General features: G+C 41.0%; 2 protein-coding genes across 2 annotated transcripts; one reads left to right on the top strand and one right to left on the bottom strand.

Moving 5' to 3' along the window:
* Positions 1–1,907: 1,907 nt before the first annotated feature.
* LOC117301861 (hemicentin-2-like) lies at positions 1,908–23,570 on the bottom strand. The gene is made up of 22 exons (XM_033785855.1): positions 23,520–23,570; positions 23,163–23,269; positions 22,026–22,304; positions 20,944–21,246; positions 20,033–20,166; positions 19,189–19,446; positions 18,141–18,294; positions 17,290–17,574; positions 16,336–16,605; positions 15,448–15,582; positions 15,038–15,172; positions 13,961–14,272; positions 13,261–13,545; positions 12,274–12,525; positions 11,058–11,444; positions 9,735–9,950; positions 9,012–9,082; positions 8,407–8,623; positions 7,310–7,502; positions 5,288–5,539; positions 3,954–4,048; positions 1,908–3,000 (listed from the first exon to the last, which is right to left on the bottom strand). The coding sequence occupies exons 2-22, from the start codon at positions 23,263–23,265 to the stop codon at positions 2,507–2,509; spliced, it is 4,830 nt and encodes a 1,609-aa protein (XP_033641746.1). The 5' UTR covers positions 23,266–23,269; positions 23,520–23,570; the 3' UTR covers positions 1,908–2,506.
* A 194-nt stretch (positions 23,571–23,764) lies between these two features.
* Positions 23,765–25,812, top strand: LOC117301278 (RNA-binding protein 7-like). The gene is made up of 2 exons (XM_033785163.1): positions 23,765–23,927; positions 24,616–25,812. Exons 1-2 carry the CDS (start codon positions 23,835–23,837, stop codon positions 25,396–25,398), a joined length of 876 nt encoding a protein of 291 aa, XP_033641054.1. The 5' UTR covers positions 23,765–23,834; the 3' UTR covers positions 25,399–25,812.
* Positions 25,813–26,139: the final 327 nt, after the last annotated feature.

Below are 26,139 nucleotides of genomic sequence, written 5' to 3'. Positions count from 1 at the left end.
AATTTAACATCTATTTAAATATTCTTTATCCCGATGCAAATTTAACATCTATTTAAATCGTTTGCAGTACCCGCTGCTAAACATAGGATTTGAACTGCCTCTAGCTACCGGGCAATCTCGGTGGTCTAGTTGGTATGACATTGCTCTAGAATTGCAAGGGTCGTGGGTTTGAATCCCACCCGAGTGAAATGCCTGTGATTTTTTTCACAGGACTCGGGGAAAGTACTGAGTATACAGTGCTACACACATCGGTGTATATGGGTAAAAACCCCCAAAAAATTAAAACTGCATAAAGCTTTCAAGAATATGACGTTATTTCTGAAGAATTTCTAACCAACAATTGAAACTTTTTGCACCAACATTAAAGATCATGTGTCACACTGGATGTGACCCAACATGCAAACGAAATAACAAACCTGGGAAAGTTTCAGCTCAATCAGTTATTGGAGGAGTCACACAAAAATAGGAACCCTTTAAAGCAATCGCACAACATTGGTAAACAATGTCCAAAGGCCCACACTTCGTGTATCACAAGTTATATATAAAATAACAAACCTGTCAAAATTTAGGCTCAATCGGTCATCGGAGTCGGGAGAAAATAATGGGAAAACCCAACCTTGTTTCCGCACATTTCGCCGTGTCATGACATGTCTTAAAAATAAATCTGTTATTCTCGATATCTGATAATTGTTTTAACGTTTTCTCAAAAAGTAAAACATTTAACGGAGTAATATTTCAAGGGAAGTCTTTCATCAATACCTTCTGTAAACCCTGGTTAAGTTATTTGTAAATCTGTGAACTTTTAATTTTTGTCCTGTTAATAATAATAATAATAGACCGTTTTTATATAGCGCTTTCACGCCCAAGGGGTGTCTCAAAGCGCTTCCGACATTTCAGAAAGTGTCCAATGGCTTTAATGTTTTCACTGTTTTCAAACATTGAGTTTTTGACTCGCGAGATCAAAACAATTTGTTTTAATAATTTCTCAAAAACTAGCGCACTTCAAGCAAAAATATTTCAAAGGGAGTTTCCCACCATGACCATCTGGGCCCAATTTCATAGAGCTGCTTAAGCACAAAATTTTGCTTAAGCAAAAAAAATCCTTGCTTAGTAAAATCAGATTACCCGCCAAGACTCCACTCAATTGTTATGCTAAGTGAACAACAGCTAATTACCAGTCACAATCAATGTAAATGGCATAACATTTTGGCCACTAACATGTGTAAAATAAGCGAGCTGTTTTCGTGCTTAAGCAAAATTTTTGCTTGAGCAGCTCTATAAAATTGGCCCCTGTATAAAGTGATACACCATGTAAGTTATGTGCTAATCTGTGGACATTCATAACTTTATTCTTACCAACATGACCAATGTGATGCACATCCATGAATATAGCTTCTATACTAAACTTCTGTGAGTTGTGTACTAATCTGTGAACATATAATTATAACTTAAACAGCTACCTGAGCGGAATGTTTTCAACGGAAATGGTATTGTAACTTGTTTATAATGCACTTGTTCACCATTTCAATGTAATTTTGATATGTGTACACACATTTAATTTTTCGTAATTATCGATTAAAAAATCAGGCCCCAACCTAAAGGTTTTGAAAAACTAAAAACACTTCTGCCGTTGAGAGCGCGCGTCAAAGGACAATGCCGCTGATGTCATTTGTGGGAGTTTGCTTTGTTATACCTCCACGCTGCAACAGAGCGGCTTTACAAATTGGAGCTCCCAACTATGACGTTTTGAGAGTGATTACGTAATGGGGCTTTTTGCAAATCTCTCAGAAAAGCGCTGGATAAGGGCATGCGAAATGATTGTTTTTTTACACAATTGAAACCTATTTATAATCATATGACTCGATTTCCTAATTCATTGAAAACATTTTAAGTGAAATTCTGCAAAGTTCACGACTTGACATTGTCGTTCAAGCAGGTCTTTAACTCTTACCAATGTTATGCAAATCCACAAATAAAGCTTATTACTAAATTTCTGGTATATAGGTTGCAAACAAGAACAATGAATGTGTCAGATTTTTTAGAGTAAACAAATAACATACAGGCTAAAAAGGTGGTATGTTTACATAATAAAATAAAATACCAAAATGAATACAACAAAAGTTTCACACTTATTATGTTTTAAAATAAAGAATGTTTACCAGTCTTTTTGTTGAGCAGCCTCGTTGTCGTATAAAATAAAATCTTAAATAATCAACTACTTGGAAGTTCTTTTTTTGGTTGCCAACCTTGTTTTAGGTATAAATCAAGTTGAATTATTTTGTGCTTGTAAATGTTCTTTTTGATCACATTTGCACCAAGAGCAAGCAGTTAAACAGTACTGAGTATTTTTTTTGCTGGTGAAATCTTGAAATTATTGCTTTGTGAAATCGGCCCCTGGTCACATCGTCTTTAAGACTATAATTATTTGCTAGTTTTTATGAAAAAGGCAGTTTCATGAAAAAGCTGGCCCTAAAGCATCAGAGTTCTTACCGAACAGAGTTGCTGATCAAAACATCGCAGCGTTTTCCTTCTGTCGCTCCGTCATGACCCCGTAGTCATTCTCAACCGCGACAACAGCGCCTGGGGTGTTGAAGTTCATGGAGCCACGTTTGCGCGGGTTAATCTTAGCGCTGATCCGATCCGAGAGCTTCCTCCGTCTCGATCCCACCTCTTGGTCCCTCTCCTTCTTATCTTTCTTCTCTTTCTTCCTCTGTTCTCTATCTGTCTTCCGAGTCATCTTCTTCATCTGTTTGCTGTCGATGTTCAGCTCACTGGCGAGGTGCATGCTGTCGTTGGCATTCGGGAAGACGGGAAACTCTGCCGTCAAGAACTCGGCGCCGACGGGAAACTCGGCCGGCGGGAGTGGCGGGAAGTCATCTGAGATGGCTGAGATGTTTGGAGATTGGAGAGCGAGGCCGATGGGGTCTTCTTCGTCGACGTCGCCCTGAGCCTTAAAGAGTTTCTCTTTGGGAGGTGCGTCTGTGGTGTCGATGGATTGATCTATAAACAAAGATTATAGTTTTGAGGTTTTTAAAAACTTTACGAGAGATCGACTAAGGTGCCGTTTACAATTATCAAAATTTTCACATGCGTCCAAGCACTGAATTGAACATTCCCCAGTTCCTGTGGTGTTTAGGCTTTATCCACTGAGAGACATCTTGGATTGCAACTTATAGACTTAACAACTAAAGTCAATAGAGGGCGGTATAACAACTCTACAGTTCCCCCTGTGGTTTATTACTTGATATTGGAAACACAAAGTCACAAAGGTGACACCTCTGCTGTGGCTTCCAAGGTTGTATCGTAAACTTTGGTGTGATCCCTGGCTATACGGCAGTTACGGGTTGAATGGCTTGCTGCTGCTTCCCTGGTTGTATCGTTAACTTTGGTGTGATCCCTGGCTATACGGCAGTTACAGGTTGAATGGCTTGCTGCTGCTTCCCTGGTTGTATCGTAAACTTGGGTGTGATCCCTGGCTATACGGCAGTTACAGGTTGAATGGCTTGCTGCTGCTTCCCTGGTTGTATCGTAAACTTGGGTGTGATCCCTGGCTATACGGCAGTTACAGGTTGAATGGCTTGCTGCTGCTTCCCTGGTTGTATCGTAAACTTTGGTGTGATCCCTGGCTATACGGCAGTTAATACGGGTTGCCAGAATGGCTTTTGACTGGCACCCTGAACAAAGGTATACTGTCAATATAAGGAGACCATCAACAGTTGAGCTAGATAGCTCACTCGACAGAGCACAGGTACATTAATCCCGAGGTCACATGTTCAAATCTGTCTTTGGTCCATTTTTCATGTTTCAAGCCAAAGTTGAATCAAAAGTTACCCCGATCAGTTTCCCGTCTGGCCAATTACTTGATAGTTCCTTTTGAGGTGTGTACCTTCAATATAACGAGTACAATTTGAAGCCAACGATAGAGGTTTTAATTGATTCCTGACTTAATTTACCTTCGTTGATGGTCTGGTCGGCAAGGAGAACTGGCGGAGGACTGAAGTCGCCAATGATAGCCTTCTTGACTAATACCACCTCCGGGTTCTTGGGGCTATGAGAGAGAGAGAGAACACAGAGCAGTGAGATGTTTGTAAAGAAGATGCTTCTCAGAATTTCCCACATAAACAAAAATGGAAACAAACAAAATTAACTGCTTACTACCCAATCACGTCACCATGGTCCAGTGGTTAAAGGGAAGGTACACGTTTGGTAATTACTCAAAACAAATATTAACCTAAAAAAAAGATTTGGTAACGAGCATTGGAGAGCTGTTGATAGTATAAAACATTGTGGGAAACGGCTCCCTCTGAAGTAATGTAGTTTTTGAGAAAGAGGCAATTTCTCACTAAAATAATAAAAAGACTTCTAGCTAGAAGTCTTTTATTCATATCTGAAAGCACACAAATTTGTCCAACAAGGGTGTTTTTTCTTTCATCATTTTCTCGCAACTTCGATGACCAATTGAGCCCCAATTTTCACAGGCTTGTTATTTTATGCTTATGATGGGATACACCAAGTGAGAACACTGGTCTTTGATAATTACCAAATGTGTCCAATGTCTTTAAACTGCAGGAGTTGTAAAAAACAAGAATGTGGGTACCAATCCTACCGAGCTAATCGCTAATTTCACAACAAGCATTGTCTTCTAATCACAATTTCTTGAGTTGTGCAATTCAAAATTATAGATGGTAAACTAATGTTTGTATGAGAGAGATTGGTCATTGTCGTCTTGGTGTTTCTAATCCTTTTGTTAGAGTTTGCATTGTGACTTCATTTTCATGCAGTACGCACTGGAAGCTAATAGCATGTCTTTTCATGTGTTTATGCCACAAATTTGCCTCAAACTTGCGTGGTTTTCCTTTTACTGTGCGAACTAACACGGTCGGCCATTTATGGTTGACTCCCTTAAATGACCGACCGTGTAAGTCGACGAGGTAAAAGGAAAACCGCGCAATTTTGAGGCAAATTTGTGTGGATTATTGTGTTTTACTTTTACAACATCTTTCTACCCATATGCATTTTATAACAAACGGTTTCAAACACTTTTCAAAGACCAACTCGACCGATCCAAGGCAACGTGTTCCTTTAAACAGCTCTATGAAACTTGGCCCAGCCTCTATGGCTAATAGTAAACTTGCAAGTCTCTTCTGTGTGAGTGTTGGCTCTGAGAAGAGCTGGTTTGGTCTTGACGTTTCGAATAGTGTACTCGGGAGAATGCTGGACTGCTGGTGGTGGCTGAGCTTCAAAAACCTTTTTGTTGATCTAAAAATGACATAATTTTCATAATTACCTCCTGTATATCATGTCTGACCATCCTCTGTGCTTTTTCTTCTTCTTCTTCTTCTTGTGCTCTTCTTCATCTGTTTGACCTTTTGACCTTTGACTGCTGCCGAGGTCATACGCCGAGTCCGTGGACATCACAGTGTCGTCAGCTTGGTAGTTCTCGTTGACGATCGCAACATCGTAGGTTCCCTTTTGACCGGAAGTGCCACTGCTATCGTCCGGATATGAATCAAGAGAATGATCATCTCCATAGGAAAAGCTATATAGGCGAGGTCTTGAGTCATAGGTCATTGCGTCGTGTCAGTAGGTCATGCAAAGGTCACGAGTGCAGAGGTCATGCCATGATTGAGGATTACCAAGTCATAAAAATGGTTGTATGGTCGATGAAATGTAGCAGTTGTAGTGATTTTGTAAATAAGGCAAAATGATGTCATGAGGGTCATGCAAGGGTCAAAGTTCATTATTATAAGGTCATCATTCACAAGTACACAATATATTGAAATGTAGCAGTTTTGTATGAACGTTAGAAGTTTTGAAAGGTCAAAGGTTGTGTTTTAAAGGCCATGGCGATTTGTTGCAAAATGTAAATGAGACAAGTTGTTTGGGAAAGTTACAACAGGTTGTTCAGGGAAGAGCGTTAGAAGTGAAAGACAGTTGAATTTAAAGTTCAATAAATTATACCCAAAAGGGCATTAATATAATACCATTTTAAATTGCAAATGAAGCGCACATGGGAGGAATTAGGAAGTTACACATTTCAGATTAAAGAATTATTTTAAATGAAACACGGGAATGAAGATAAGTAATGTGTTTGTACAAGCAACAATCATAAAGTTTAAATTGGGAAAGCATTTAGATTTTTCAGAATACATTGCAAATGAAGCGCACAAAAGGAAGCACAAAGTACACATTTGAGATTAAAGAATTATGTTGAATAATAATTACAATGGAATGAAGATAAGTAATGTGTTTGTACGAAAAACGAGCGTAAAGTTTAAATTGCAAATGAGGCGGACAAAAGGAAACACAAAGTACACGTTTCAGATTAAAGAGTTATTTTGAATATAACAAGGGAATGAAGATAAGTATTGTGTTTGAAAAGCATTCAGATTTTTTAGAAAATTTGACGATTATTTAGGAGAGGTGGAAAAAGGAAGAGAGAAAAAAACAAACCAGTAAGAAGTAGGAACAATTTTCAAATTGCAGAACAATTACATTTCCACCACCTATAAGCGGCACCTACACCCATACAAAACACACTAGAAAGATAAACTGGAAAAAAACATTTGTTAATAATAACGGTTTTGTAGAGAAACTTTTATAAGGGATTGGGGTAATAAGTGAAAGGACACACAGGGACAGAATTAGTGGTCCGAGGTGTGTTTTCTCGGCTGTAACCAATTACCGTTTCGGTCAGTGAGGAACCAAAGGCCAGTTCAACCGAAACTGTTTTCGGTTATGATCGCAAAAGAATGCACCCCTTAAAGAAAGATCAGATCAACTAAAAAAAAACTTGCTAAAACAAAATGTATCGTGTCGGCCAAACTTCAAGTGTGAATAATTAAACTTAGTGAGAATAATTTTAAAAAATGTTGTATAACTTCTGATCAACATTTATCGAACACAGACATTGACAAAGGAAACTGCCAATACATGGGACTCAGTTGGTAGAGCGCCGGTACTGGAATCTCGACGTGATAAGTTCAAATCTTGCTCTAGTCAATTTCTCTTTGCCCATCCAAAATTGATTTATGTCTACCCAGTCAGTTTCCCTTTAACTTCAATTCAACTTTTTAAACATTTGAAGATCGGAACATTGCAAGCCTAACTTGAGACACATTTTTCCCGTGTCATTTTGGTCGTTCACATTTCTGTGCTTGTTTGGCCTGCAATTATTTGTTTGTTTCACTTCCTTTTGTACAACAAGAGTTGTTCTGACCGAGCGGAGTCTAAGCAAGATCCCGGCCCAAATCCATGGTTTCAAGGAACTCTAAATAGAGGAGAGAATTTCTTTAGAGCTGCCACTAACCTTTTATGGATCCACAATGCATCCGGATTGAGGCGTTTCCTTCCGATCCAGCTGGTCGGGTCATGTTTACGTTGCCAGAGGATAACAGCTAAGATGAGAATTAGGAGAACGATCGCTATTGAAGCACAGATGATGGCCGCCAAGACGCCACCGGAAAGTCCAGTGTTTGAAAATCCACCGGGGCTCAACGGCTCTGAGATACAATCAACAAATTGGCAAATTAAAAAACGAAAGCAACGAATGGTATTTAATTTATCTGAAAGCCAACCGGAACTACTTTTATTGTGTGCATTATGTCCGTGAATTCATACATTGTACATAAAGCGCCACTACATCAAGAATGCAGCGTGTTAGATTGAGTATAAATAGTTTTTGATACCCTTCTTAAATTTTGCGTAACAAGTAGGATTCTCTGATTGATACAATGAGTACATTCCAGGTATAAGGAGCACTATGAGAAAAGGTGCAACTTGATGCAGACTTGAGAAGCTTGACAGAGTAAGGTTCCATGAGGCGAGTAGTGTCGGATGCTGAGTGAATGCTTGAGCGGCCAGGCCAATGGGGAGACAGGCCAACCTGGTTCCCAGGGGTGAACAATCTCGCCGCACCATTTTTTCCCAGCATGCCTTGCTCGATCATAACCCCTGGAATTGGCAAATTTAAATGTGCTATCTATATGCTAGCACATTTAAATGAGCCATAAATGAGCGTATATATTCGATCTTTTCTACAAGCGCACGCATGTCTTTCGTCTTAAAGAATTTTTTTGTGGTTGTTTTAAAAAACGTGTTTGTGTCATAAAAAACGCGGGCGTGATCAACATGCAGGATGATCTTAAAACTACGCGCGCACGCACTTGACATCTAATGCATAACCAACTTCCTGAGCCAATCAGCGTTGTTTCCCCGTACATCCCTCCCAGGGGTTAGTGACGAGAGGTATCGATACGGCGCGCTGCCCATGGTAGCGAAGCTGGGCAGACAGGCAAGAGGATAAACAGCCAGGTGCTGTGTTGTTGAGGCATTTATACACATAAACCAAGATCTTGAAGGTTATCCTCGCCCAAACCATCAGCCATTATAAGTCCTAACACCTACCAAGTTCAGTTGTCACCAAGACTTCTTGGGTGTAGGGTCCTTCACCCCCCGGATTATTGTAGGACATCTTGACCCGATAGTTGGTATTCTCTCGTAGTCCCATGATGGTGAAGTTACTGGTGGTGATGCCAGTAACTTGAACTGTTTGATAAGACATGTTGCTGTCGAGCTGACGGAAAGCGATGTTGTAATGTTCCAACGATGTGTCGTTCACCGGCTGTGGGAACAAAATATTTGTTATATTTATTGATTTCCTCAAAACCTCCAAAAATGGAGAAGATAAAAAGATTAATAAAAACTACATCAAATATACAGTAACAGGGACATAAACACGTAAATAAAATAAAAGGATAACCCTGACACTCTCGGACGACCCCCAGACCATAATTAAAAGGTACTCAGTCAGGGTTGGATTTCATGGCTATATGCTTGCCATGGGTATTCTGCGAATAATTTTAAGAGTGATTGCCAATGTATAACAGTTTGACAAGTTCAAACTTATGTGTAACGCAAGTGCTATTTTACGAGATATTAGATGAATGCACTGACACAAAGATATCACTGATTATACATTGAATTAAAAAAAAAACATGAATGTTACTTACGTCCCACATGACTTTGACTTGAGATGATCCGAAAGCTATGGCTTTCAGACCAGTCACACTCTTCACAGGTGCTAGTGGTGGAAAAAAATCATAAAGAAACAATCGTCAATATTATAAAGGCAGTGGACACTATTGGTAATTACTCAAAATAATTGTTAGCATAAAAACTTACTTGGTAACGAGCAATGGAGAGCTGTTGATAGTATACAACATTGTGAGAAACTGCTCCCTCTGAAGTAACGTAGATTTCCAGAAAGAAGAAATTTTCCGGGAGTTTGATTTTGAGACCTCAGAATTAGAATTTGAGATCACGAAATCAAGCGTCTAAAAACACACAACTTCGTGTGACAAGGGTGTTTTTGTTTCCATTATTATCTCGCAACTTCAACGACCAATTGAGTTCAAATTTTCACAGTTTTTTTATTTTGTGCATAATTGTTAAGATACACCAAGTGAGAAGACTGGTCTCTGACAATTACCAGTACGTCCAGTGTGTCTTTAATCCTGAGCAAAAATATCAAAATGTTCAAAAATTTCAAGGTTTCACATCTTCATTATGGGAGAGCGCCATTAAAGAAGTACAAAGTCAAGAATAAAACATCCTTTTCCTCTTTACCAACTCGGTGCTCTTAATCGCTCGGCCACGACACTTCCATGAAGAACAGACAAAATACTACATAATATTATTTTGTGTAAATAAAAAGAAAGGGTTTAACTTTTTACCATTAATCAGAGTCATCACACTCATGCTGACGTAGTCACTCCATTCGCCGAGGGCGGTGTTGCCAGCACGGAGGCGGATCAAGTACTCAGCGTTACGTCCGACCGTAGGAATGATCACAGAGAATGGAAGATCGTTGTGGTCATGGGTCAGGACTATCTCTTGACCACCGGACAGGTCATCTCGGAGCGTGTATGCAATTTGGTAGACGATGTTATCTGTATTTAAGACAAACAAGAGGAATGGTGTCTGGTTTTGGCTTTCTTCTTTAGGATTAAAATAAGTTAAAATAAGCTGCTTCTTTATGTATCTACATGCTCCCAGGGTCTTGCTCCAAACTATCTTTCTGATCTATTGTCTTCTTATACCCCTGGCAGAGAAGGTCTGCGTTCCTCCTCTGATAAATCTCTTCTCTGTGAGCACAGGCCTTCTCGATCTGCCGGCTCCAAGTCTTTTTCTCTAGCTGGGCCGAAGGAATGTAACAAATTACCTAAACTCATCAGGGAACCATGTTTTTTTTTTTCATTTCTTGTTTTTTAGATTGTTCTCGTTTATTGTTCAGCGCTTTGATCTATGTTAAAGGCGCTACATGTATATAAACACCTATATTATTATTATTATTATTATTAGGTCTATTAATAACGAAGTACCAATAAAAGGATTGGCAGGCAGGCCTGGTACTCCATGGAGGCAACAGAGGTATTTACCTCCGTTGCTCCTGGTCATTGCCTTGGTGCCCCTTGCAGGTCTAACACTTAACAGAAACAAGCAATGAATGGGTAATGGTATGACCTTTATACATTTGGTTTGTTTGTTTGAATGATCTTCCCATCAAGGGAACTCGGCAAACTCCCACAAAGGGATATAAACACCAAGCTGGCAACAGCCAATCTCTCTCATACAAACATTGCTTTAACATCTATGATTATGAGTTACACAAATCAAGAAACTTTGATTCAGTAACGACAATATTTATTCTAGTCATTGTGCAATCAGTGGTGAGCTGGGGGATTCGAACCCACAACCTTGTAATTGCAAGTCCTGCAGTCTAACCACTTGACCGCGGTAACACCATGTGTGTATCTACTTGCAAGGTAGATTTGTGCGTTTGAGAACTTGCCTTGTTTTAGATTCTATGACCACAGAGTAGATTTTTAAGAAGTCCGGAGACTTCTCAATTCTGAAAAGAACTGTCCTGCTTTTTAACTACTACCTGGGCAGAAGGTAAAAAATCGGCCGGGACTACGTTTTTTGCTTTAGTGGATCGAGGGGATCTTCGTTAACTACTGCGGAGTGAGTTTTTTACTTATTATTAGGAAACATACCTGGATTTCCATTAATGGCTTCAGGCTCCGTCCATCTCACAATCAACACATCTCCAGTAGGGGTCACTAAAAGGTCACGAGGCTCCCCGGGAGCTCCTTCTGCCGTCAATAACAATGGTGTCACTGGACTAAATGAACCAGCTCCCATCTCATTCACACCTCGCACCCTGAAGGTGTAATCAGTATAGGGTACCAGACCAGTCACTGAAACGGACGGTTCTCCGAGGTTCCCGAGATAGTCTCGATACTCAGAGTCTGTGAACCTTAGATACTGTAGCTGGTAACTGATGCCCGTCAGATTGCTGTTTGGTGTGGGTGGGGACCAGGATAGATCCACTGATGTCGAGGTGATTGCGTTGACCTGCGGGGTACCAGGAATATCTGGGACTAAAGGGAAAAAAAAAACTTCAAAATCTCTCTTTAAATATATTTTTCTGTTCCAGCGCGGAGAGTACCTTATTGGTCTATACTTGTGTGATACAAGACTCCAATATTATAGCAATAACATCACTCGTTCTTATCATTGGGACAATAGCATTCCTGTGATCTTTCTCAGCTCCCGTGCTGTCGTAGCGGTCTAAGGCTTTTTTATACACAAAGTCAACCTCTACCATAACAGGTACCCATTTATACCCCCTGGGTGAAGTGAATCAATTATAGTTAAAGCATCTTGCTCAAGGACACAAGTGTCACGACTGGGATTCGAACCCACACCCTGATGACTAAACCACCAGAACTTGAATTTGATGATCTAAACTGCTCGGCCATGACACACCATTACATGTATCATTATTATCTTGAGAAAGGTTTAATACAATTGTTATTGAAAACAATTTCTCAATGTTCAATTATTGTTGTCTGCTTTTGGTGTATCAGTAACTTTGAACATTTATAACTATCGTGAAACCAGGCTTTCTGCTTCTTCTCAGCCATACACTCTTGATTTGCTGAGATGTAAAAAAAAAACGAGCCATTCCAACAGCTTTATTTCAGGCACTGCATCTCTATGGAACTCCTTGCCCATGTTGCCTATACATGTTTCCCTCCATCCTACAATCTGCACTGTTTTAAAGAGGAATATCACTTCCTACTTTCAACTCCCCCGGTTTTTGTTTTCCTCATTAAATAGTTTATCTTCTTGTAACCCCTTTACCAAAAGTAGCTTTTGGCCTTGTTTGGGGTGAACTTGCATACATTTTTAATTTCTTTTAAATACCTCTAAATGTAGCCGACACAGATCCGTACGAGTTCTCAACAAGGCACACATACACCCCTTGCTCGGCTAACCCAAGATCCTGAATGACCAATGCGTCATCGCTCCTGATAAAGTGACCAGCAAGGGCGCTATTGACGTTCTGACCATCTCGCATCCATCTGGTGGTGGGTGTTGGGGAGCCCTTGGTGAAACACTGTAAGGTGACTGCGTTGTCGCTTCTTGTAGCGAGATGGTGACTTAGGATAGGAGCACCTGCAAAATCAAGATTGAGAATGTCTTACAAAACTTCTTAAACATTTTAAAGGAACAAAGAAATGCAGCCTTAATACCCCCCCATCACACCAAACTCAATCTCACCATGTTCTAAAAAATGTGTTCTAGGTGCAAGATGATAGTAATGTGCGCGGCGAGGAGGGAGCGAGCGTGTGATCGTGATAGTTGAGTGATAGAGTGGATAACAAGTATTAGACCTTGATTCGGTTGAATATGTGAGTGGCTCTGTGATACTGAGTAACAGAGAGGGGGGGGGGGCAGGTATTATTATTATTTTTTTATACATGGCTGAAAAGAACATACAACAAGGTTTCATTTTAACGTATCTTACACACTTGTGTCATTTTTGGTACAATTTTTTTTTTTATGTCATGTTCTGAAAATGACCCGTAATGGAGAAACGGCCTGTTTAATAAAAAAAAACATCAATCATTATAAAGGAAACAAAGTTATTGCCTAACATTACAAGGTAAGCCGACCACTTCAAGATGACGGCTACACACATGGTGTACACAACATTATGCACTGGTACGCTGCTTGCAGACGTTCGGATGTGCAAGCTGTCACTTCATGTACATCACCTTGAGCCAATCATGATGCAGATATGGAAAGCTTATGTCACAGCTGTTTGTCCAATGAAATCGTTGTATCCAATGAAATCATTTGGTCCGTAAGACCGGTGCCTGAACTACAGGGCACCAGTCTAACTCTTACCTTGAACTATGACGGTCACCACCGCACTATCATTCCCGAGAAAGTTCTCAGCGACGCAAGTGAAGTCTCCATCGTGTTCCTCAATGGACGGTTGGTAAACGACAAGGTAGCCGTTGTCAGGCTGTGAGTTATACTTGGATGGATCGTCGGGTACTAGCATACCGTTTGGTAAGAACCAGGCTAGACTTGGCGTTGGACGGCCAGTCGTCTCGCATTGGAGGAGGACGTGGGTGGCTGTGTCGAGAACGGTGATTGGACTTGTGACTGAGATCACATCGGGAGGAACTGATCAATAAAGAGTGGGAAGGAATATAGAGAACCATGGAAAATAGGAATTAAATAATATTCTAAGTTTAAAGGAATTAATTCATTTTATTTTTATTTTTCATACACAATATCAACCTTTACCCTCACAGGTACCCATTTATACCCCTGTAGTAAAGTATCTTGCTCAAGGACACAAGTGCTATGATTAGGAGTCAAACCCACACTCCGATGACTTAAACACCAGAACTTGAATTCGATGCTCTAGACCACTCAGCCTTGACACCCTTAAAGCAAATATGGTACATGTTAAGTATATTTCTTTTAGACACAAGTGCCGATACCAGGATGTGAACCCACGCTCTACAACAATACTTGAATTTGATGCTCTTAACCACTCGGCCATGACGCCATGTTATAATTTAAGGAAACTCACTGTTAACCAGTAGCTTCGCCACCTTGTCCACACTTCCGATACCATTGTCCGCAACACACACATACAGTCCCTCGTCTGATCGCAAAACAGCTGGGAAGACCAATCCACCATCTGCCGCAACGAAACTCCTCGCCCCTCTTGACCCTACTGGATTTGTCCCTAATCCTACTTCATCCCCCTGGGTACCAGTGTCATCAGCGAGGTACCAGCGGAGAGTTGGTTCTCTGCGGGCCGAGGCTTGGCATGGAATGGTTGCCGACATGGACTCGTTTGCCGTTGTGTTGGTCGGCGGGACGCTGAAGAACGGTATATCTACAAAAATAGACATGTGAGATTAAACAAATAAATCTGGGAAAAAAATTGGTTTATGAAAGCGGAAAAAGATATTAAAATTAGTAATAATAATACTTGGTTCTTATATAGCGCTTTATCACATCCCTATAGGGGGGTATCAAAGTGCTCAGTGTTTTATCCTGCAAGGTATGTGGAGCTACAGTGTTGAAGTATGATTTCAATACCTTTTTAATGGCTCACAATGTGCAGTGGCGCAATATGCTGCCAATCAGACCACGAACACCGGGGCGAACCCCTTCTATTTGCGATAAGTGCACTATGTTCTTTTATGTGTGTTACCACAACACCCGGAACCTACGGCTTTACAGCCAATCCCAAAGGATGCAGCAAGAATGGTTAAGTGTCTTGCTTAAGAACACTAGTGTCACAACCAAGACTCAAACCCACACTCTGCTTAACAGAAACACCAGAGCTCCCAGGTCGAAATTCCAGTTGAACCTAGTTAAACTGGGTTTAACTGGAACTAGTTGAAACCAGTTGATAAACTAGTTAAACACAGTTAAAACCAGTTGCTTTAATATGGAAAATGGACAGAGACCAACTGGTTTATAATTTCAACCTAGTTGAACACAGTTAAACCTAGTCCAAACCAGTTGGTTAATATGGAAAATGGACGAGTTTGATCACTATCCAGTTGAACCAGTTGACCCCAGTTAACTAGGTTCAACTGGAATTTTGACCTGGGCTTGAGTCCGCTTTTCTTGTCTGCCCAGCTTAACGTACCAGGCGTCCAGACGTGAGCCGAGATCTGCTTGGTACCCGCTTCACTGGTAGCCACACATGTGTAACTCCCTAGATTGGCTTTTGTGATGTCATTCACCATCAGGCTGAAGTTACTCAGTACTGCAACGTTGGATTCTGAAATTTTAAAAAAACAAAATTTAAATCAAACGGTAACAACAAAATTACAAACAAACCAAGTATTAACAGCGTTTCAAAGAGCATGAATTATCTTTTACAGGCCTGGAATTGAGAGGGCAAGGCCATTTTAATTTTGCATAGGACACTTGGAAAGTCTTAAAGTCTTTCGGAAACCTCTAAGGCCAAGACATGGGGTAACATCGGCCATGGCCTCCGCGGCCTCCATGTTACTCTAGAGTAGAACCTTTTTTTTTTTTTTTGGACAGACCTACCTAGCACCAGAGGTTGGTCCTCCTTCAGCCATTGCAGGACAGGCAGAGGGTCTCCCGTCCCCACACAGTCTAGTCGCACCGAGTCACCAAGCTCTATGGTCTGGTCGGTTGGGTACACATCAAAATCTGGAGGAACTTTAAAACAAAAAGGAATTTTTTTGGATATGAGGCATTGGTGAGGTACAGTTGTATCAATGTTTATTTGGTTTGCGGTAACACCATGTGTGTATCTACTTACAAAGTATATTAAATTTTTTAAATTTTATTTTGCAAGTCGCCAGACACACAAGGCCTAAAGGCCACTTGAAGGTGTGGGCTACAATTATTTTTTTCCAGAGGTCGTTGCCACCTACTTCTAGGGTTGAAACAGGGTTACCCCTTTTACAGCCCAAACGGATGTAGGCTTGGGTATCATCAGTCCGATGCCTGGCCGGTAGAGCAGAAAAGATTATGGTCTTTTTGAGAACTTGTCTTGCTTTACACCATGTACACATGTATTCTACTACCAGGGAGTAGATTTTTTAGGAATTCGAGAGCCCCATCGAATAAAGAAACTGTCCTGCCTGGTCTAGTTGGTAAAACACTGCTCTAGAATTGCAAAGGTCGTGGGTTTCAATCTCACCCGAGTATTTATCTCTGTGATTTTTTATCACAGAACTATGAAAATACTAAGTATACAGTGCTAACACACATCGCTGTGAGGATAAAACCAAATTTAAGACACTAGTGACTAGTGTCATGACTGGGACTCGAACCGACACTCAGCTGATCAAGAACACCATTGCCTCTGGTGTTATCTGCTCTGCCACGACACGCCACATTTACCATTGTGTATAATTGTAAACATTAGTGCTGGATTATTACGCCATTTCTCTCCAAAATCCTTACCCAGGACGACAACAAATGCCGACGTTTCCTCAACCCCGAGAAAGTTCTGAGCCTGACACTTGTACGACCCTTCTTGATTCTTCTCAATATTCATCAGTGTAAGGTCACCGTTGCCGTAGACGCTGTGTTTGGGGTCGTTGGTAATGGCAACCCCGTTGAACAGCCACGTCACGGCCGGGGACGGATTGGCGTCTGCTCTGCAGGAGATTTGAGTTGATGAGCCTTCGATGATTCTCTGGTCGACGGGGAAAGTCGTGATGATCGGTGAGCCTGAACGACACAATAATCATCAATGAAAACAGATCTCTATCCTTTGAAAGTGCTAAGCAAGAAAAATATACACTTGACCCTTTCATGCTAGTTTATAAAATGTTTCTCTCAAAGCAACCCAGTCTGTTTTTTGTAAATGTTTTCTGGTTACCTGCTTGCCTCCCTGTTTGTAGTTTGTCTGTCTAGGCTGTCTTCAACAAGCCTTTTGGCTTAATCTGACGTCCTCTCTTTATTTTGAGTTACATAGATTAACTATTTTTCCTCCATCCTCTGTGTTTAAATTTTGATGTTTTCTTTTCTACTGTACTTATTATTCTTGTGTGAAATTTTTACTGGAATTTTAATGAACTGCGCTCTCAAACAGGCTGGTCCTGGAGAGCGCCCAGTATAAGTTCAATATTATTTCATTATTTTGCTGATCTAATGTAATATTTGGTATTAGTTATATCTTTAGAAGAGGAGAATGAAACAAATGTTGACTTGAATTGACTAGAATTTGTTTGAGGGATAAATTGATCATATGGACACATACATTGTAAATTGTTCTGATGGAAATGTACATTCTCCTCACAGAGTGCCCCCTTACCAGAGGCAAATTGCTCTGCTCCTTCAAGAGTAAAGTTCTTGGCCTACAAGCAGCTACATGTACATGTTCACAAAAGAAAGGAATTACAGAATTCTTACTCTGCACTTCAAGCGTTGCACTCTGGCTTATAACTGACACTGAGTTCGTCGCCGTGCAGACATAAGACCCGGCATGTCTCCTATCCACTGGGCTGACTGTCAGCGTTCCATCGGCCGACACTTCCACCCCGGAGTGGAGCCCGCTCGGAGCTAACAGCGTACTCGTAGTCGGCGTGGTCCATGTGATGGTAGGGGTGGGGTTCCCATCCGATTTGCATTGGAAGAAAGTAGACGCCCCTACCCTTGCAATGGTATCAGCCGGGGATGCTGTGAAACTTGGTGGAACTAAAACGAAAGAGACAAAACAAATATTTTCAAAATTTTGAAGGACATGAAGCTTGGTTCATACTTCCTGCGAATGCGATACGAATGTTGACATCAAGACTCAATTTGGTCAACAAGCTATGACCTCAGCAGCACCATCACCATGGAATAATGTCCCTCTCAAAATCCATCGAGCAATCTCTACTGACTCATTCAAATCTCTATTAAAGACTCATCTCAATTGGTGCGTTCGTTTAGCTTCCCTGCGTCTACCCCGCGGTGCTCACTCGGGTGAGCCCCTGACAAGAGCTAAACTTAAAACCACTCACCGCTCTCGTAGTGACATCGTTTACCTGGGGCCAGCCCCCCAAGTGACCCACTCCACAAGCAGGGCACTGGGGGCTGACCTGGGTGAGCCCCTGGAATGACGTCAAAAGCTATTCGAACGCACCGGGCTGACCAGGGATGACCCAGGGAAGCTAAACGAACGCACCCTTTGTAACTTAAGGTTCATGCACTTGGAATCGCCAGTACTAAGCGCTATATAAAAATTATTATTAATATTATTCTCGTAATTGACTACTCACCGAGTACAATGAGTTGTGCTTGTGATGTGGCACTTTGCAGCCCGTTGCTGGCTGTACAGATGTACACCCCAGAGTCTGTTGCTATGACGCTAGTTATTCTTAGCCAACCAGGAGCAGGTGATTCCATTCTATCCAGGGGGATGCTGCCTCCAATCTGACATGTAGACGGAAAAAAACGTGCAATAATGATAATATAAATAACAACTATTTCTTATATAGTGCATTTCTGAAGATTGTCTCAATGTGCTTTACATGTACGACACACCATTCCCTGGGCCAATCTTTCTCAGCTCCCTGGGGAGTATACAGACCTGAGCTGCCATTGCATCCAGTAACTTTTTCATACACAATATCAACCTCTACCCTCCCAAATACCCATTTATACCCCTGGGTGAAGAGAAGCATTTATAAGAAAGCATCTTTCTCAAGGACACACGTGTCATGATTGGGATTCGAATCCTCAATCCGATGACTTAACCACCAGAACTTGAATTTGATGCTCTTAAAGATGCTATGTCAGATTTTTGGCCGATTTGACCCAAAAATTTTGATTTAAAATTCAATAGGTATTTTGATGGGGGTCGAGAACGTTACAAGCTTTCATTGCTCGAAAAAGTCCACCAATTACTAGTAGCAGTGAAATAAAGTGCTCAAAATTAGTTTTTGTCGGGATCCCGACAATATATCACTTGACCAATTCTTTTGTGTTTTATAAGAAATGTTTTAAATTTTTGTCATGGTTTCTGACCATTAAAAGTAAAAAAAAAATTTGTTAGAGCGGGTGATACTCTTCGAAATACCATTCTCTCAAAAAAATCTTCTTTTTAATGTTTGGGACCAAAAATCTGACATAGCATCTTTAACCACTCAGCCATGACACCCCACAATGATACCACTGGTTCTGTTCAACCAGTACCTGTCCTTATCCATGCGGATGAGGACAGAAGACCAGTCTATCCTGTAGCATGCACTGCAGTTAGTCGTCTCCAAGTTGCCAGTAAAAATTGCCTCACGTGACAAGGACTTTTAAAAATAAGTAAAGACTTGCCTTGCTCCATGTGATGACGGGATCCGGAGTACCAGTGGCACTACACGCAAGAGTCACTCTGCCTCCAACGGTAACTGACTGATCAACTGGTACCCTTGTAAAGACGACCTGCTGTGTGGATTGGGTTACCGTCAGCAACGCAGACCCTCTGTTCTCGCCCCACTCGTTGGTGGCCAGGCAAGTGTAAAACCCAGCGTCTGCTGATTGGACGTTGGTGATGCGGAGAGTTGTTTGGGTCGATGTAAAACGGCTATTGCTCTGTGTGGAGAAAACAAAATTGTCAAAGTAAATCATTGTCTGTGAGGTTTTCCTGTACTGAAAAGTTAAAAGAAATGAGGGGATTACATATACCGCTAGACATTTTTGTATCTGTAAATGTTTTGGAAACCCTTTGGTGGGGAAGTTGTGGAAGTCAGCAAGTTGGAGAAGTCAGCAATTTGTGGAAATCGTCAAGTTATGGAAGTTAGCAAGTATTGGAAGGCATTAAGTTTTGGGTGTTAGCAAGTTGTGGAAGTCAGCAAGCAGAAGTCTGCAAGTTGTGGAAGTCAGCAAGCAGAAGTCAGCAAGTTGTGGAAGTCAGCAAGCAGAAGTCAGCAAGTTGTTGAAGTCAGCAAGCAGAAGTCAGCAAGTTGTGGAAGTCATCAAATTATGGAAGTCAGTAAAGCATTATTGTCTAGTTACTGAATCACATTTTCTTGATTTGTGCAGTTCATAATCATTGACGCTAAACCAATGTTTGTAAGAGAGATCGGCTGTTGCCAGCTTGCCGTTTATATCCCCTTGTGGGAGTTTGCCAAATTCCCTGGACGGGAGGTTATTTTAACACACAAACTTATTTACAAACCTGAATAGCAATGTCATTTGGGTTGAGCCACTGGATTGTGGCTGGTGGACTGCCGGTGGTCTCACAGTGAAAGCTGACTGTCCCACCAACGGCCACCATCTCTGGGGATGGAGTGCTGGTAAATCCTGGTCGACCTACAGAGAATGTCCGTGGAAAATCAATCAATCAATCAATGGTAATATTATACATGGCGGCATATATTCCAACGATCATTGCTCATGGCCCTGTACAATAAGCTCTCATAAACAGGGTGAGATTTGAGTGAAATTAAAAGTCTGTATTGTATGTGATTGTCTGATGTTGTATTAAGGGAAGGCTGTTCCATGTCCTAGAAGTGTACTTCAATACTCATGAAAGAGAGTTGAACAACAATTGTCACATTCAAATGAAGTGTATTTTTTTCTGAGCCACCACCTTAAAAGACACTGGACACTATTGGTTATTGTCAAAGACCAGTCTTCTCACTTGGTGTATCATCTCAATAATGCATAAAATAACAAACCTGTGAAAATTTGAGCTCAATTGGTCATCAAAGTTGCGAGATACAATAATGAAAGAAAAAACACCCTTGTCACACAAAGTTGTGTGCTTTCAGATGCTTGATTTTGAGACCTCAAAATCTAATTCTGAGGTCTCAAAATCAAATTCGTGGAAAATTACTTCTTTCTCGGAAAACTACATTACTTCAGAGGGAGCCGTTTCACACAATGTTTTACATGTATACTATCAACAGCTCCCCATTACTCATTAATACCACGTAAGGTTTTATGCTAATAATTATTTTGAGTAATTACCAATAGTGTCCACTGTCTTTAAAGGAGATCAGTACATGACGACACTTTAAACTTTAAACTTTATCTCCATTGGATCTGCTCAACCAAATCACTCGTGGAATAGATGTCTGAACTTACCAATCAGCATCAGCGAGGCAATACCGCTGTATACAACAGAACTTGGCAAGAGACGATTGGTCGCTAGGCAGCGGTACTGTCCGCCATGTTTGTGCTCCAGTGTGCTAATACTTAATGTGCTCCTTGTGGCCGAGTCTACTGTTGTTATGGAAACTGACGTTGCATCATCAGTGACATCACCGCCATTGAAGAGCCAGGATATCGAGGCCTGGGGATTGCTGACGATGCTGCAGGAAAGGGAAACGGAACTTCCGATGTTCTCGCTCTGACTCTGAGGACTTGTGAGGAAAATGCTTTGGAGGGCTGTGTGTGAAGAAAACAGTGACGCCAGGAAAAGATTTTTAAATAAAGGCACTGTGTTCGGTAATTGTCAAAGACCAGTATTCTCACTTGGTGTATCCCAAACATATGCATAAGATAACAACTCTGTGAAAATTTGGGCTCAATTGGTCATCAAAGTTGCAAGAGAATATTGAAAGAAAAAAAACCTTGTTGCACAAATTGATTTACTTTCAGATGCCTGAGAATTAGGCTTCAGGCCTGTAGTCTTTCTTATACTAAAATATTTTAGTGAGAAATTATTTCTTTCTCAAAAACTACATTACTTCAGAGAGTGTAGATTCACACATAACAGCTCTTCGTTGCTCATTACCAAGTAAGCTTTTATGCTATATTTAATTTCGAGTAATTACCCATTGTGTCCAGTGACTGGCCTATTTCAGTGGCCTATTTCATTAATAGACGATGTGACCTGTGACATCACATGTTTACAAAAGAGCCACCAAGCCTGGACTTCCTGCAGGCATGATTGGTACACAGCCTTATGGAAGAAATCATAAAATCTTATATTTTATGGAGATTGCGCTGTCTAATTGTCATCAACTTTTGATATGAAGAAAGGGGGCACATCTCAAAACTTGTACAGCTTTTACTTTCATAATTCTTGGATTTATGTGGAAACTATGACACAAAATGTCAACTTTCCCATATTGACCTGTGCAGTTTGTGCCTGCCAGAATACTCAAAGAATGTACGAGGTCACACTTATTGTAAACAAAGTTCACATGGTCTAAAGAACTTACTCGCTAGAGAAAGTACAACCTCCCTGCTAGTGATGATAACCCCGCCCGTCTGGGCGCGGCACAAGTACGAACCAACTTCCAACTGGCCGACATTTACTATATGAAGCGTGCCGTTTGAGAGTACCTCAAAGTTCGGCTGGCCGTTGACTGGCTGATTCCCACGGAGCCATGTGTATGTGACGGCTTGATCGCTGTGCGCCGAGCAATGCCACCATGTTTGTTGCCCTCTGACTGCTACGTGGTTCCCTGGCTCTGTTGTAAATTGAAGACTGGAAGTTTCTGTTGAAGGGATTCAATTCAATTAATCTTTATAGATCCCCAAAAGGTCAGTTCAAATGCTCGCATCGCATACAGTCAAATAATTGGAATATCAAAAACATTAAAAACTGTTCTAGGGCTACTAATTATACAACTACAAGAAAAGCCGCAAAAAAGCGAAAAGTAACGCTAAGTAAAAATACCTGTACTGGACGATACAAATTGTAATTAACATTTGAAAGTGAGATTGTGGTTAGTTGCGATATTGTTACCCTCCTCCCGAATTCGCCGTCGGGAGGAGGGTTGTGTTATTGCAACAAGATTGTGGTGTGTTATTGCACGAGGGATAATAGGAGGATGTGTAGCGGTTTGTTGTGAATTGCAAATATTTGTTTGGGGACAAAACAAGGGCAAGGCCGGTAAAACGTTCGCCTTTCTCTCAGTACCTAGAAGTAGGGCCAAAGCCTATCCATACCGTATGGATCTGGATCTGATTCTGGTTGTGGATAACTTTCCGTATGGTGCCACAATTTTTTCACTAAATTTTACATAATTACATGTAGATATTAGGCCTATATTATTTCATATCGGATGAAAAAGTGGTGGCGCCATAATGGAAACTTTTCCCTGGTTGTTACTGTACAATCGCCTGGAGCGGCTATCACGTACAGTCAGGAGGATGGGCTTTGGATTGTAACGTACTAAATTTCTAGAGAAACAGTTCGCCCCTGTGCCATCAACAAGGGTTTCTCTCAGGGCCTTTCTTTACCTCCACCCTGGGCTCCAGAAAATTTAAAAACTATTTAAAGTACGTACATTTTTAATAATTTTTTGTAAAAAAAATAAAAAAATAAAAATATTTTTGTTTTATTTATTTACCTGCAAAAAGTAGATTAATCAGAAGTGCAAGGGTGAGATAAACATGCCGACATGGCGACCAACGTCTACATCTATATCTTAACATGTCTGCTACCTCCTGCATGGTACTGGTAGGGGAAAAGGAAATAAACATAGGACATTGTTTACAAAATTTTGTTTAGTCATACTCATGCGTGATTTGAATGTTGCAAACTGACAATACAACCACCGCAAAAATGTGTTGATATCGAGTCATAGTTCTGGCTTGAAAAATGCCAAATCTTATCCTCGACAATGTTTAAAGCCTAGAGGACAGTCTAATTTGTTTTACGTAAAATATTATTTGCTCGATCATTTTCAAACACTGAGACAACTTACCTTCTTTCATTCAAAAGAAATTCGTTGTTTCTAGGGAAAAGACGCTGTTTGATGCCGCCATCTTAAATCTGTAAATTGAAGTCTGGTCACTGAACTGCAACATCAAACACTCACCTGAATAGGTTTAGGTAACAGACTAAATTCTTAAATTAGTCTGGCGCCCTAGACGTTTCAGAAGTTCGCCTTTAATGTGACGTGATAATGTGGATACCAGGGAAATCTTAAATTTCCCGTTTTTCTGTTTTCGAAACACGAGTGCACGCAATCGTATTTTGATTTTTGTTAATTTTTGTAGCTTTAAAAAAGTCAAATAAAATGGGTGATGGTTCACGAGATGATCGGACTTGTTACATAAGAAATCTGGACGACAAAGTTACGGAGGAAATCCTCTTTGAGTTGTTTCTTCAGGTAAGTGAAAACCATAAAGTTAGAAATAGAACCCGGGGCCAAATGCACAGTCAGTGCTGTGTGGTTGTCAATGGCATTATTATTAATTTCTGAGCAGCTGCTTTCTTTCCCCTTTTGTGGGTGGGGCATATGGGGATTATGTGGATGGGGTTTTTCTTTGTTTATGGGCATAATTTTTTGTAGATAGAAATATTGTAGAATCCAGATTAAACAAAACAGGGATAGAAAATATGGAAAGGTTTCCGTATCTTTAAGTTTAACTTACTTTTTTACCGCCACTTACTTTTTCACTGATCCTAAATAATATAAAATAAATAAATTATAATTTCATAAACAGATGTGATGTCTCATTTGTTTGAGTAAATTAGAACTATATTTTATGTTATAACAAACGAAAAAATTGTGACAGAATAAGGACACTTTTCCAATAAAAAGATCATACTGTCAAATCATACTGTATGAAACATAAACCTAGTATGTAACTGGGTTGCTGTACTCCTGTTTTCAATTTTTTTTATTTTTTTATTTGCAAATTTCGTAAAAAAGAAGTACAGCAATCCAGTTACTGGGTCTAATATAAACATGCATGTTCTCAGATTGTTTATAAATCACGTTTTGTCTGAACCTGAACTGAAGTTCAACTCTTTTCTAAATTCAAACCATTATGAATTGATTTCATAATATGCAGGCTGGACCTCTCGTTGGCGTAAAGCGACCTAAAGATCAAGATGGCAGTCTACGCCCCTTTGCCTTTGTGGAGTTTGAGCACGACATCTCACCTCCATATGCTCGTCAGCTCATGGATGGCACCAAACTTTACGGGCGAAACATTGGCGTACAGTTCCGCAGCGGTAGTAAACACAACCAAAACACACAAGGAAACAGTCCTGCGTCAACTCCGCCCTTTAACAATCGTAGCGGAGTACAAAACAACAGGAGTGGAGGAGGACCAGGGCCGGCACCCAATGGCTATCAGCAGAACTATCCAACGCCCCCACAAGTTCAGAGAGCCATGTCTGCCCCGCAAGGTTTGCTTGTGAACCCTAACGTTCCCATGGGACTCCCCCATGAAATGCAAAATGCATTCGTGGTGGGAAATGCTCCTTTCTTGGGCGATAGACAACAGCAACAATTTCATCAAATGCAATTTGGTGGAATGGTAGATGGGCAAGGAGCGAGACAAGTTGCCCATGATCACCGAGACTCCGGGTCGCACCACAGGAGGTCGTCCCAAGATCACCAGAGGCGGTCGTACCATTCGCAGGGTTCTGAGGATGAGCGTTCATCATCGAGATCAAATCGTCAAGACGACTATCATCATCGACACGGCAGTAGCGGTCGCCAGGATCCTCGTGATGATTGGAGACAACATAGCGGCAGCGATGAGAGACGACACGGAGGTTACATGCAAAGACATCAATCACATCAGCATAATCGTTCCGATAGACGAGAACATCCATATCGGAGATAAAAAAAGACGGACTCCTTAAAAGCAGCGAAAGATTTTACTATTAGCCCCCTACCAAGGCCACCTTAACAGCTGCCTAATATCATCAATGGTGCATTTATCCCAGCTGTAATCCCGCCCTGATACTTCATGGAGGCAACGAAGGTGATTGCCCCCTGGTCATTGCGTAAATGCACGTAGGCTGCTTGCAGACCTGATGCTTCACGGAGTGAACAAAGCGATTGCCTACATGCCCCCTGGTCATTGCCTTGGTGCCCTACTGCCCTGGAAATGCTTCAGCAAACATTTACAGTTTATCATAGGATGCCCTTTGCCTTGACCAAAGAGAAAATTCCTTGGTGTACTTGCACTTTGAAAAAAAAAGCGTACAAGGCCGGCATGGTGCACCGAGGCATTTTCTCTTTGGTAAAGGGGAAGGGCACCATATGAAGAAACTGTAAATTTCTACTTTGAGCATTTCAAGGGCACCAAGGCAATGACCAGGAGCTTGGAGGCAATGGCCTTTGTTGCCTCCGTGACGTATCTGGCCCTGCAGCTGCCTATCTTCAGTGGGTACGTTTCAGCGGCTGTAGTAGTCAATAACTGTTTTTGGTCATGGGCCAATGGCAAATTTAACTGGAAATGGTTATTGGTTACCACCCGAAAATGCACCCAGTGTTGCAATAGACATTAAAAAAAAATCATTGACCTTTAACCGTTTGAGTGTTGTATTAAAAAAATGTAAAAAATAAGGGAAACAATTTT

Source organism: Asterias rubens, chromosome 17, assembly GCF_902459465.1.
Source record: "Asterias rubens chromosome 17, eAstRub1.3, whole genome shotgun sequence".
Lineage (NCBI taxonomy): Eukaryota > Metazoa > Echinodermata > Asteroidea > Forcipulatida > Asteriidae > Asterias > Asterias rubens.
Note: the sequence above shows the minus strand (reverse complement) of the source record. Positions and strands in the feature narration are given on the sequence as shown.